Source organism: Gadus macrocephalus, chromosome 8 (assembly GCF_031168955.1).
Source record: "Gadus macrocephalus chromosome 8, ASM3116895v1".
Classification (NCBI taxonomy): Eukaryota; Metazoa; Chordata; class Actinopteri; order Gadiformes; family Gadidae; genus Gadus; species Gadus macrocephalus.
In genome coordinates this window covers 10,699,936-10,712,582 of record NC_082389.1, presented here as the reverse complement: position 1 = coordinate 10,712,582, position 12,647 = coordinate 10,699,936, and the positions used below count along the sequence as shown (strand labels likewise).

The following is a 12,647-nucleotide window of genomic DNA, read 5'->3' as shown; positions in this document are numbered from 1 at the left end:
AACTCAACTCTGTCCTCTCCCTCCTCCACCGTTCCTGCCCTGTCCGGCTCTCCTCAGTTTACTCGTCAGCAAAGTGAAACTTATCTTTTCGATGGTTGTTAGTAAAAAGAAAGAAAAGCACATTTAATAAAAAAAAAAAATAGTCGCAGATACTGATATAATAATCTCTGACAGCCGGAGTCTTAAATTAGCAACCCAGTTTGAGCTAGCAATCGTCAGTTCGACATTTATTTATTTTTTAAATGGGAATAGACAGTAACATACAATTTATCTATACAAAAGCAAACGAAATACGATTTTTCTAATTATTTAAGCATTTATCAACCGCACAACATTAACCTCAACAAAGTAAAACTTACCGCATGGGTTAGAAAGATGGCTACCAGAAATTCTGGATCAGCTCCAGATCAGCTCTGGAATCTGGAATCGCACAGAGAGTTTAGATGTTAGGGTCGGTCGTCAGGCTTTGGGTTAGGATAAGTTTGGGTAACTTTTTGATAATGTAAAGTTGAGGGATTAGTTAGCTACTTGTTAGTAGTGGTGCCGAGATGATGCCTCATGAAACGTCAAAGCCTCGCAGCCAGATGAACCATCAAAGTGGTTCGACCTCGAAGCTTCTAATGAGTACGCTAGCCAGGGACACCTAGTGGTGAATGAAATTATGATGAAAGAAAGAGTTTCCTGTGATGATGTGATGTTTGCTTCGAACAACATCAAAACATTTGAGAATTAAAATCATTTCAGTGATACGTGTGAGTGTGCCGTTCATAAATATCTCCCGAGCTCAAGGTAGAAAAACAAATCATTTGACAAAGATTTTAAGTCATCCCGGGCAAAATAGAATGTCTAATAATTGTAATAATAAAACAACTGCATGATGACTGAGAATGAGTGTGATTAATTGCATAGCCATTCAAGTGATCTTGGAACTGGGTAGTCTTCTTTTTGTAAAAATGGGCCAATTGTGAACCCATATCGCGGAACAGCCCGAGATGAAGCCTCGAACGTCACACGCTACGTCATTTCGCCTATGTGAATCCTACTCGATACGGAGCTTCGCCGGGGGGAGGAGCCGAGGTACTCGACACACGCCCCGATGCCTCGACGCAAACCATAACATCACTACTTGTAGCTTCTTTCTGAGCAGCAGAGAGAAGAAGACCTCACTTTCTCTGTTCAGGCGTCGTGTCTCTGCTCATTTTTTTTTCATCACTTCTCTTCCAATACTTCATCATCTCTGCAGAGGATGTCTCTGGAGGTCTGCTCCCGGGTTGCCGCCATCGGGCTGTCCGTCGTGTCTTTCCTCGCAACTTTAGTCGTCAACGGCTTGGCTGGGGCGGGGCGAGGTGAACGCAACACGGAGTTTTCATAGATGTCATATAATATTGTCTTACCGTGCGGTCGATAGTTACTGATGAATTAACTTCTGATTTTATCTGAACAACATTCTAACTTTACTTTGTTGGTCAACCAACATGAAGCTGAACTGCGATGGGAACAATAATCAGATACTAGACTACAGGGAGTGACCAACTTTATGTCAACTACGTTCATTCATAGTTATAGTCCATAGTGACCTGTCTGTACTGTCAACCCCCTACCTGCTCCTTAATGACCTGTCTCTGTACTGTCTAACCCCTACCTGTTCCATAATGACCCGTCTCTGTACTGTCTAACCCCTACCTGCTCCATAATGACCCGTCTCTGTACTGTCTAACCCCTACCTGCCCCTTAATGTCATTTCTCTGTACTGTCTAACCCCTACCTTCTCCTTAATGACCTGTCTCTGTACTTTCTAAACCCTACCTGCTCCATAATGACCTGTCTCTGTACTGTCTAACCCCTACCTGCTCCTTAATGACCTGTCTCTGTACTGTCTAACCCCTACCTGCTCCTTAATGACCCGTCTTTGTACTGTCTAACTTATACAGCCTACATGTGAGGGTTGCGTCCCCCCCCCCCTCTAGCCTGACCCCTGTGTGTGCAGGTCCGTTTGGCTCCAGCACCGGTAACGTCTCGTCCCGCTATGAGACGGACGTGACTCCGGCCGGCTGGACCTTCTCCATCTGGGGCCTCATCTACACCTGGCTCTGCCTCGCCCTGATCTACATCACCTCCTACCTGTTCAGAGGGTACACACACACACACACACACACACACACACACACACACACACACACACACACACACACACACACACACACACACACACTATGGAACATAAAGGTCTGCTCTGTGTTACTATTATAATGGAAGGGGTGTGTGTGTGTGTGTGTGTGTGTGTTTTTGTGTAGTGCGTGGGCCCTGTGTGTGTTACCCTACGGTTTCTACGTCTGCTGGCTGGTCAACATGCTGCTGAACATTAGCTGGCTGCTGCTGTGGGACCGAGAGTACGTATACTAATACACTACTGTAGTACTAGAACACACTACTGTAGTACCAATACACAACTACTGTTTGAGTACTCTAGTACTAATACACACTACTGTTCAATACTAGACTGGGAACATAACTCAGTTTCAAAGTAAAAGCCCCATGTTTCTCCATCCTGTGGACATTAGTCAGTTTCAAAGTAAAAGCCCCATGTTTCTCCATCCTGTGGACATTAGTCAGTTTCAAAGTAAAAGCCCCATGTTTCTCCATCCTGTGGACATTAGTCAGTTTCAAAGTAAAAGCCTCATGTTTCTCCATTCTGTGGACCTTGGTGATGTGCTTGTTGTTTCCAGGGCGATGGTGGCGGCGCTGGTCGTCTTGGTGATGCTCACTCTGTCCAGCTACGGCGCCTTGTTCTTCTGTTGCTACGCTACTGATAATTATGGTCTGTGGCTGCAGACCCACCAGCCAAAAGACCTGGCCTGCCTGCGCATACTGGTAGGGTTTGAATAATCTTTATTGAACCAGCTCAGTTTTACCAGACAGAGCTATCCCAGCCTGCAGCAGCACACAGCGACACAATCAACCCCACTTACCTAACCTTAACCAGCACCGTCTTCCTTATGCTCCATATTTGAGGATCTGATCTCATCACACTGAATTTAATATTGTTTTAAACAAAAGGAGAGATATATATTGTTTAACCAATAGGAGGGCAGAAGGCGGGTGGTCAGTGTTAACCATCAGGAGGGCAGATGGGAGGTACTTAGTGTTAGGGCAGGAGGCAGGCGTTGTGGGGACCGTGCTGAGCGTGTCCTGTGATAGGTTCAGAACGGCCTGGCCCTCTACGCCACCTGGACGTCCGTGGCCACGCTGATCAACCTAGCGGTGGTCCTCCAGCTGGGGGGCGTTGCCCAGACCACAGCCGGGACCGTCGCCCTCTGCCTGCTATTGGTCCAGCTCCTAGCCTGGTGAGTTCCGATTGGAGGATGTTGAGTGAGCGAGTAAGAAACTGTTAAAGCCACTCTCACTCACACACAGCTGGTCCTCTGGTCTCCAGCTGGTCCTCTGGTCTCCAGCTGGTCCTCTAGTCCTCTGATCTCCTGCTGGTCCTCTGGTCTCCAGCTGGTCCTCTGGTCTCCAGCTGGTCCTCTGGTCTCCAGCTAGTCCTCTGGTCTCCAGCTGGTCCTCTGGTCTCCAGCTGGTCCTCTGGTCTCCAGCTGGTCCTCTAGTCCTCTGGTCTCCAGCTGGTCCTCTAGTCCTCTGGTCTCCAGCTGTTCCTCTAGTCCTCTGGTCTCCAGCTGGTCCTCTAGTCCTCTGGTCTCCAGCTGGTCCTCTGGTCTCCAGCTGGTCCTCTAGTCCTCTGGTCTCCAGCTGTTCCTCTAGTCCTCTGGTCTCCAGCTGGTCCTCTAGTCCTCTGGTCTCCAGCTGTTCCTCTAGTCCTCTGGTCTCCAGCTGGTCCTCTAGTCCTCTGGTCTCCAGCTGGTCCTCTAGTCCTCTGGTCTCCAGCTGGTCCTCTGGTCTCCAGCTGGTCCTCTAGTCCTCTGGTCTCCAGCTGGTCCTCTAGTCCTCTGGTCTCCAGCTGGTCCTCTAGTCCTCTGGTCTCCAGCTGGTCCTCTGGTCTCCTGCTGGTCCTCTGGTCTCCTGCTGGTCCTCTGGTCTCCAGCTGGTCCTCTGATCTCCTGCTGGTCCTCTGGTCTCCTGCTGGTCCTCGGTCTAACAGGTTCTCTCTGCAGGTTCTTCCTGGAGAACGTGTTCCTGGACCGCTGGGTGCGCCCGCTGCAGACGGTGTACCCGGTGGTGGTCCTGGCCCTGTCTGGGGCCGTCAGCCGGCACCACCAGCCGCTACACCCCACCGCCAACTCTGTTTTCCAGGGTGAGGCAACTGCACCACCCCACCCCCTACTGCACCACCCACTGTCCTTCTGCAACTTACACCATCACCCTTCATCCACCCCCCTACATCCACCATCACGTTTATCGTCTGAGTTCTTCCTCTTTGTATCTTCTGTTAGTGGTGCTGCTGGTCCTCTCGTGTGTTCTACTGGTGGCCCGAGTCGTCATGGTGATCTGCAGAACCAGGAAGCAGCCTCTTCTGGGTTCAGGCCAGCATCCAATCAGATCCCCTTGTGATGGTGGCAAGAGGAAACTCCTTAACTAAAACCTCTATATAGAATATAACTACAGCATTGTTGATGCGATATATATACTTGAACTGAAGACTATATAACTATTCATTGTCTGTATAGTTACATAAACATCCGTCATATACAGAAATATATATACGATCTAATGTATATAATTTTTATAATCCTTTTTCCAATAAAACATCCTTGATCTAATGCTTTATATTGCTACAGTCTTAAACATTTTATATTCTCATTAAAAAAAAAAAACTGCTTTCATAAAAATGTCATGTTTTGTCATCTACTTCATCCAACCGAGTTGTCGGCTCAATTCAAACATCTGTCTTGAACTGAGGTCTAGTCTATAGACACAGGCCACACCCATTTTGATGCCACAACCAAATAAAAAATGCATGGTTGTTATCTTGTCCAGAATAATCTACTTTGAATCCATTTATTTTTCACTTTGAAGCCCAAAAATAACCGTTACGTGGAACCCCTCTTACACTTAATTCCAAACACAATAATTGTTATTCAGAACAGAGGAACAGATTCGGGTTTATTGTTCAAACAGAAAATCATTTTACACCAACATCTGGAACCTCGTGACCTTCAAATGTTAACATGCCTTTTAGAAAAAGAAGGATAGATATGGACTCAATGTTCCCAGCGCCTTCCGCTAACCCCTCCCCGGGGTCTGAGGCCCGCCCCCCCCCCCCCCCCCCAGTCCGGACGTCACATACACAACTAAAACTAACACTCTAACGCACCCAACAACCCGACCTTTGACCTCACCGGTCAGTGGTGACTGCGGGGGAATTTGGCGCCTTGCCCCCCCCCAGCCCAGATAGACCAGAGGGTCCAGATTGGACCCCCTCCAGCAGCCCAGGCTAGAGCGTCCATAGTCTACCCCCCAGCGTCGGCCTGGATTCTAGAGGCCAGACCCACAGTCCTGCTCGGGGTGTGGGTCTGGGTGTGCGGGTGGTGGGGGGCCTTGTCTGACCGGGGGGGGGGGTTCTGACCCGTGGGGGGGTACGGCCGGGTGACGGTGCACATTAACATACAAGAGATAAGAAGATATAGAAAACAAAACCAATGTACACGAGTCGCTGGGGCCGACTCCTCCTCTCCTCCTCACACCGGCTCCTTCGTAGGTGCAGTAAACGTAGTCCTGTGTTTGTGTGTGTGTGTGTGTGTGTCTCTACTTGTGTTCTTTCGTGGGGGCGAAGTACAGTTCCATGGGCTTGTTGACCTTCCAGTACTTCTCACTGACCAGCTCCAGGGAGAAGGACCCGTTCAGCACCTGAGGACACACCGCGTTAGGGACGCACCTCAGAGAGTGTGTATAGAGGTGTATATGAATGTAGTTAGCTGTGTTTATTAGGGGTGTAACGATACATGTATTCGTATTTAAATCGGTACGGACGTCACGGTTCGGTGCATGGATGTACACGGAGAAAACACGGTATAAAATTAAATAAAACTGGCGTGCAAATTAATTTATGTAATGCCGAACTAAGGTTAGATACGCGATCTTCAGGGACAACTGAGACGCCTGAAAGGGTGCCGGCAAGTTCGAGCTACACAAGCCGTCCGTTGATTGGTCGACAACATCGCACTTCCGTGAGGCAGGGGTATAATAAACCAACACATTATCCGCAAGGTACTTCAGGACAACGGCGAAAGCTTCTTTTATTGAAGAAAATGTTGCACAAAAGTTTGCCGTCCTTCATGGACATCCTACATTGTTGATCTTTGTTCATTGTGCACGTTCTTCTTTTTCCTTGGAATTATTAGCAGGCTACACTGTCGGGCTGCTACACTGTCGCCCCCCCCCCCCCCCCCCCTAACATAATGGTACTGTCGGCGGTTGAAACGCGAGCCGTAACTGAGCTGCGCCGAACCGCGCCTTCACTACTCCACCAAGCCGCACCGAACCAACCCGCACCCTCCGGTGGAAATGCGCAAATTCTGGGTAATTTGCACTTTGTGCTGAATTTTCAGTTTTATAACTGATAGTCTTATTTTGTTTACAAGTTAAGGATGGAGTCTGGAGTGTACTTATTGTGGGGTACTTATTGTTTACATCTTAGATTACACAGTTCAGGCTGTTGCAGCTAGCTCAGGGGAGAGACAGTATGACACTAGGTGGTACAACCTGAGACAATAAAAAAGAATTGCCTTCTGCATTTTTGGTTTTTCTTTTCCCCTCATTGTTCCGAATTCGTACCGAACCGTGATGTCTGAACCGAACCGTGACTTCAGTGTACCGTCACACCCCTAGGGTTTATGCATGCGTGTGCTCCTAAATGGAAGGAGGGGGCCGCGGATATAGATGGTGTGTGTGTGTGTGTGTGTGTGTGTGTGTGTGTGTGTGTGTGTGTGTGTGTGTGTGTGTGTGTGTGTGTGTGTGTGTGTGTGTGTGTGTGTGTGTGTGTGTGTGTGTGTGTGTGTGTGTGTGTCCACCCACAGTGAAGGTGGAGGCGGCGCTGGGGATGTAGATGGTGTACTGCTTCTCGGAGGCGGCCTCCACGTTGACGGGGCTGGCCTCGGCGTTCCTCCGCAGCTCCTCCAGGGCGAGGCGCACCGCCAGGTACTTGGAGAGGTGGTCCACCGTGGCGTTTCCCGACGTCTTGATGTAGCGAGGGACGAACTCCACACTTAACGCACACACACACCCACGTTAGTGGGAAAGTCCCTGGTTAAGGGTACACCCTGGTTAGGGTGAGGGGTACAGTCCCTGGTCAGGGGTACACCCTGGTTAGGGTTAGGGGTACAGTCCCTGGTTAGGGGTACAGTTCCTGGTTAGGGTTAGGGGTACAGTCCCTGTTTAGGGTTAGGGGAACAGTCCCTGGTTAGGGTGAGGGGAACAGTCCCTGGTTAGGGTTAGGGGTACAGTCCCTGCTGAGGGTTAGGGGTACAGTCCCTGCTGAGGGTTAGGGGTACAGTCCCTGCTGAGGGTTAGGGGTACAGTCCCTGGTTAGGGTTAGGGGTACAGTCCCTGGTTAGGGTTAGGGGTACAGTTCCTGGTTAGGGTTACAGTCCCTGGTTAGGGTTAGGGGTAGAGTCCCTGGTTAGGGGTACAGTGGGTCACTAAGGGGTGAACCAGGGGAGCCCCAATGGTTCAGGGGCTCCTCACTGCTGAACCAGTAAAACAGTAAAGAATCAGCGCTATACTGGGACTTTAGGGTTTTGTTTCTCTTCTGAACACACCTGTTGTGGGCGTCGTCCTTCTCCATCAGAGTGGGGTGTGGCCTAAAGACCAGCTCTATCTCACTGGCGCCGCCGTCAATCACCGAGTCCCCGCCCCCGTTCTCCGTGGCGTTCTCCATGTCCAGCCCGCTGTCGTCGCTGGTCTTGGTGCGCTTGATGCTTGGCCCCGCCTCCTTGGGGTGGAGTTAAAGAGGCGTGATGGTGTTAAACCTAACAGGCTAACCTACGTAGCATATAAACCCCATCATAACAACCATCATGGTAAACCAACTAGCATTTATCCCAACATAATCAGCCACTTGGTTAACATAGCCATCATTATCCCCAAATAACCACCAAGCTAGCATGTATCCTGACCCCCGGCCGACCTACCTGGTTGCTATGGACAGAGGCGTTGCTACAGTGGGAGGAGTCTCCGTTGTCTTCGGCTCCACTTCCGTTCTCCACCGTGTGCTTCTTACCACGCTGCAGTCTACACACGTGCGCACACACACACACACACGTTTGTTTGTCTTGATACTGACAGGTGTGTCCACCTGGTCGTTGTATGGAGGTGTGTACTACTGGGTGTGTACCTGGCTGGGGGTGTTACCTGGTCATAGCCTGTATCTTCAGCCCCTCCTCTATACTGTGGGGGTGTTACCTGGTCATAGCCTGTATCTTCAGCCCCTCCTCTATACTGTGGGTGTGTTACCTGGTCATAGCCTATATCTTCAGCCCCTCCTCTATACTGTGGGGGTGTTACCTGGTCATAGCCTGCATCTTCAGCCCCTCCTCTATACTGTGGGGGTGTTACCTGGTCATAGCCTGTATCTTCAGCCCCTCCTCTATACTGTGGGGGTGTTACCTGGTCATAGCCTGTATCTTCAGCCCCTCCTCTATACTGTGGGGGTGTTACCTGGTCATAGCCTGTATCTTCAGCCCCTCCTCTATACTGTGGGGGTGTTACCTGGTCATAGCCTGTATCTTCAGCCCCTCCTCTATACTGTGGGGGTGTTACCTGGTCATAGCCTGTATCTTCAGCCCCTCCTCTATACTGTGGGACAGTGCCTGCTGGTTGTTGTGTTTGCTGATCCGGGCGAGAACCCTCTCCTGGTGGGCTTCATACTCATCTCGGCTGGGGTAGATCTTACCTGAGAGGTGACACATGGACCAGTTACACTAGCTTATACACCTGAGGTGACACGAGTTATACACCTGAGGTGACACTAGTTTAAACACCTGAGGTGACACTAGCTTATACACCTGAGGTGACACTAGCTTATACACCTGAGGTGACACTAGCTTATACACCTGAGGTGACACTAGCTTATACACCTGAGGTGACACTAGTTTAAACACCTGAGGTGACACTAGTTTATACACCTGAGGTGACACTAGTTTATACACCTGAGGTGACACTAGTTTATACACCTGAGGTGACACTAGTTTATACACCTGAGGTGACACTAGTTTATACACCTGAGGGGACACTAGTTTATACACCTGAGGTGACACTAGTTTAAACACCTGAGGTGACACTAGTTTAAACACCTGAGGTGACACTAGTTTAAACACCTGAGGTGACACTAGTTTAAACACCTGAGGTGACACTAGTTTATACACCTGAGGTGACACTAGTTTAAACACCTGAGGTGACACTTGTTTAAACACCTGAGGTGACACTAGTTTAAACACCTGAGGTGACACTAGTTTAAACACCTGAGGTGACACTAGTTTAAACACCTGAGGTGACACTAGTTTATACACCTGAGGTGACACTAGTTTATACACCTGAGGTGACACTAGCTGCTGCTGGGGTGAGAAGGACTTACTGATGAGAGCGTCGAAGTTTGGGTCTGGACGCAGAGACCTCTTGGACACCAGCTTCTTACGACATGTCGGACACTCCTTGTTACTGGAGTGGCAGGAGGGGATGAGAGTGCGAGAGAGAGAGACTACATGTTAAGTTCAGGAACATAACTCACCAAGATCTGAATGGTGGTGATAAACTCACCCAGACCTCCACCCAGACCTCTGAGTGGAGGTTATAAACTCACCCAGACCTCAGAGTGGAGGTTATAAACTCACCCAGACCTCAGAGTGGAGGTTATCAACTCACCCAGACCTCAGAGTGGAGGTTATCAACTCACCCAGACCTCTGAGTGGAGGTTATAACTCACCCAGATCTGAGGGCCGTGATGATGCAGTCGGCGCAGAAGCGGTGGAGACACTCCTTGGTGGTCATTGTGTTCTTCAGCATGTCCAGACAGATGGGACACATGAGCTCACTGTGCAGCGACCGCGGAGACACAGCGATCTCCAGCCCGTCCGTTATCGCCTCCTGCAGAGAGGCGCCATGTTATAGCCTCCTGTAGAGACGTTACCGTCATGTTGTAGTAATGTTATGGCCTCCTGTAGAGACGTTACCGTCATGTTGTAGTAATATTATGGCCTCATGTAGAGACGTTACCGTCATGTTGTAGTAATGTTATGGCCTCCTGCAGAGAGGTTATGTTTCAGTCTAAGTAGTGTGTGTGTGTGTGTGTGTGTGTGTGTGTGTGTGTGTGTGTGTGTGTGTGTGTGTGTGTGTGTGTGTGTGTGTGTGTGTACCTGCGGGGTCCTCTGCAGCTCGTACAGGCTCAGCTCCCAGGTCTTGCTGAGGGGCTGGACCCCGTTGGTCTGAACGGTCTGGGTCATCACGGCAACACTGTAACACCATGACACACTCATCACCATGACAACACTCACCATCATGACAACACCCCATGACAGACTCATCCCCATGACAACGCTCACTACCATGATGACACCCCATAACACACTCATCCCCATGACAACACTCACAACCATGACAATATCCCGTGACAACCTCATCACCAAGACAACACCCAATGATACTCACCCCAATGACAACACACCATAATAAAACAGATCTGCAGATTAAAATATAATAAAAATAAAACATTGAACTCTTTCCATCATGACCGGTGATTATATCATCAGGACCAGTTATCTACTGTCAGGACCACTGATTCCACCAGGATCACTGATTCTACCACCAGGACCACTGATTCTACCATCAGGACCAGTTATCTACTGTCAGGACCACCGACTACCATCAGGACCAGTGACTTCCATCAGGACCAGTGATTCTACCATCAGGACCAGTGACTCTACCATCAGGACCAGTGACTCTACCATCAGGACCAGTGACTCTAACACCACTACCAGTGACTACCATCAGGACCAGTGATTATACCATCAGGACCAGTGATTCTAACACCAGGACCAGTGATTCTAACACCAGGACCAGTGATTCTAACACCAGGACCAGTGATTCTAAAACCAGGACCAGCGACTCTAACACCAGAGAGTTGTTTATGAATGACCACCTTAACAACACGATGCTTCCAGGACGGACGGTAGCTTCAGGTTCTCCTTCCTGCTCCACAGGGTCTCATAAAGGATGGATCAGCGGAGTTGGAACCGCTAAGAGGTCGGTGGAGCACAAAGGGCCGTAAAACTGTATTATATATCTATGATATTGTATGATACTATACAGGGCTGTACCGTCTGAGTAGTGGTCCATTCCGCCGTGGAGGAACACTCTGCTCATGCTAACCCTAAACAAACCATGGCTGTGGTACTCTACGGTGAATCAGACCCGGGACCGGTGCCTGCCTGTCCGGGTCGACCCTCCACCGGGTTATTACCAAACCGAGACCGGGGACCGGAGTGCGGTCACAACAACAACAACAACAACAACAACAACAACAGGAGGGGAGCGGGAGGACGGAGGGATCCCGGCGGTAGCTAGCTCCTCAGAGACAACAACAACACGGCCCGCGAGGAGCCGTCCCCGCCGCCGCAGCGCGAGCCTCCGGCAGCGGCGCGAGTCTTCCGCTGCGGCGGACAGAGCCTCGCCCATCCGCCCAAACACCTGGACCCAGCGCAGGAACACGGCGCCCTAAACATCGCGTTTATGAACAACTTACCGACGGAGCAGCAGCTTCTCGAGCAGCGACAGCAATATGGCGGGTCTCATCCACGCTGGGGCACATGGGAGATGTAGTCTCTATGTATGTAGGTCAGCCGGGAGATGTAGTCTCTGTGTCTGTAGGTCAGCCGGGAGATGTAGTTTCTGTCTATGTAGGTCAGCCGGGAGATGTAGTCTCTGTGTATGTAGGTCAGCCGGGAGATGTAGTCTCTCTGCACCGTGTTCAATATTTAATCACTTATTGGTTTGAGTTGTATTCCCATATACTTCCCTGTAATCTGTTTTAAGAAATATAAAATAATAAAATCAGAACTAAGTATATAAAAGTATATAATATTATATTTTCTGGTTTAGTGAACTTCAAATGGACTGGTTTAATGAACTATAACTTGTTTACTGAACTATAACTGGCCTAGTGATCAGTAACTGTTTTAGTGAACTTTAACTGTTCTGGCTTAATATTAAAGCTTTGTTTGCCTTGTGTGATTGTAAAACTGTATGTATTATATGATAAGTGGTTAATAGTTCAACCACACAGCAGCAGTGACAACAACGTGTGCATGGTGACGTCACATCACGACGGCCGCCGCCCTCGTGGGAGAGTGACGGGTGGAGTGACGTCAGAGTCCCTATCCTCGTTGGTCTAATGGAGACGTGATAATGTGTCATTATGGGAGACATGGTTGGATTTTTTACGGTTTATCAGGGGAGACGTCTTCCTCAGCTTAGGTGACTGGAAGTCTTGCTTCATATTCAACATGACGACTCCTCTCCAAATGGCGGAGAATCACCAACAAAAATAAACATGATGCATCAATGCATACCAAACCTATTCTAATGCTGTTAGACCTTCTACAAAGAAGGTCTTATAACAAGTTAGGAGGAGTGGGATGGGGGGAGAAGGAGGAGGTATGTGGGGATGAGGAGGATAAGGAGTATGGTGTGGAGGAGGAGGA

At 49.4% G+C, this 12,647-nt stretch overlaps 2 protein-coding genes across 4 annotated transcripts; one reads left to right on the top strand and one right to left on the bottom strand.

The window, feature by feature from the left end:
* Positions 1–1,121: 1,121 nt before the first annotated feature.
* LOC132462988 (uncharacterized) lies at positions 1,122–4,720 on the top strand. Its single transcript, XM_060058818.1, has 7 exons — positions 1,122–1,346; positions 1,988–2,132; positions 2,295–2,390; positions 2,727–2,871; positions 3,199–3,344; positions 4,110–4,249; positions 4,389–4,720. Exons 1-7 carry the CDS (start codon positions 1,247–1,249, stop codon positions 4,532–4,534), a joined length of 918 nt encoding a protein of 305 aa, XP_059914801.1. The 5' UTR covers positions 1,122–1,246; the 3' UTR covers positions 4,535–4,720.
* Positions 4,721–5,039: 319 nt separating this feature from the next.
* rnf2 (ring finger protein 2) lies at positions 5,040–11,837 on the bottom strand. 3 transcript variants are annotated; one of them, XM_060058816.1, is made up of 9 exons: positions 11,690–11,837; positions 10,305–10,401; positions 9,875–10,035; positions 9,527–9,609; positions 8,713–8,845; positions 8,085–8,184; positions 7,713–7,882; positions 6,970–7,159; positions 5,040–5,802 (listed from the first exon to the last, which is right to left on the bottom strand). In XM_060058816.1, the coding sequence occupies exons 1-9, from the start codon at positions 11,737–11,739 to the stop codon at positions 5,701–5,703; spliced, it is 1,086 nt and encodes a 361-aa protein (XP_059914799.1). In that variant the 5' UTR covers positions 11,740–11,837; the 3' UTR covers positions 5,040–5,700. The 3 variants fall into 3 exon arrangements, with proteins under 3 accessions (XP_059914799.1, XP_059914798.1, XP_059914800.1); XM_060058815.1 differs by having other exon boundaries at positions 7,713–7,885; positions 11,690–11,836; XM_060058817.1 differs by lacking the exon at positions 11,690–11,837 and adding an exon at positions 11,087–11,107 and having other exon boundaries at positions 7,713–7,885.
* Between the last annotated feature and the right edge of the window lie 810 nt (positions 11,838–12,647).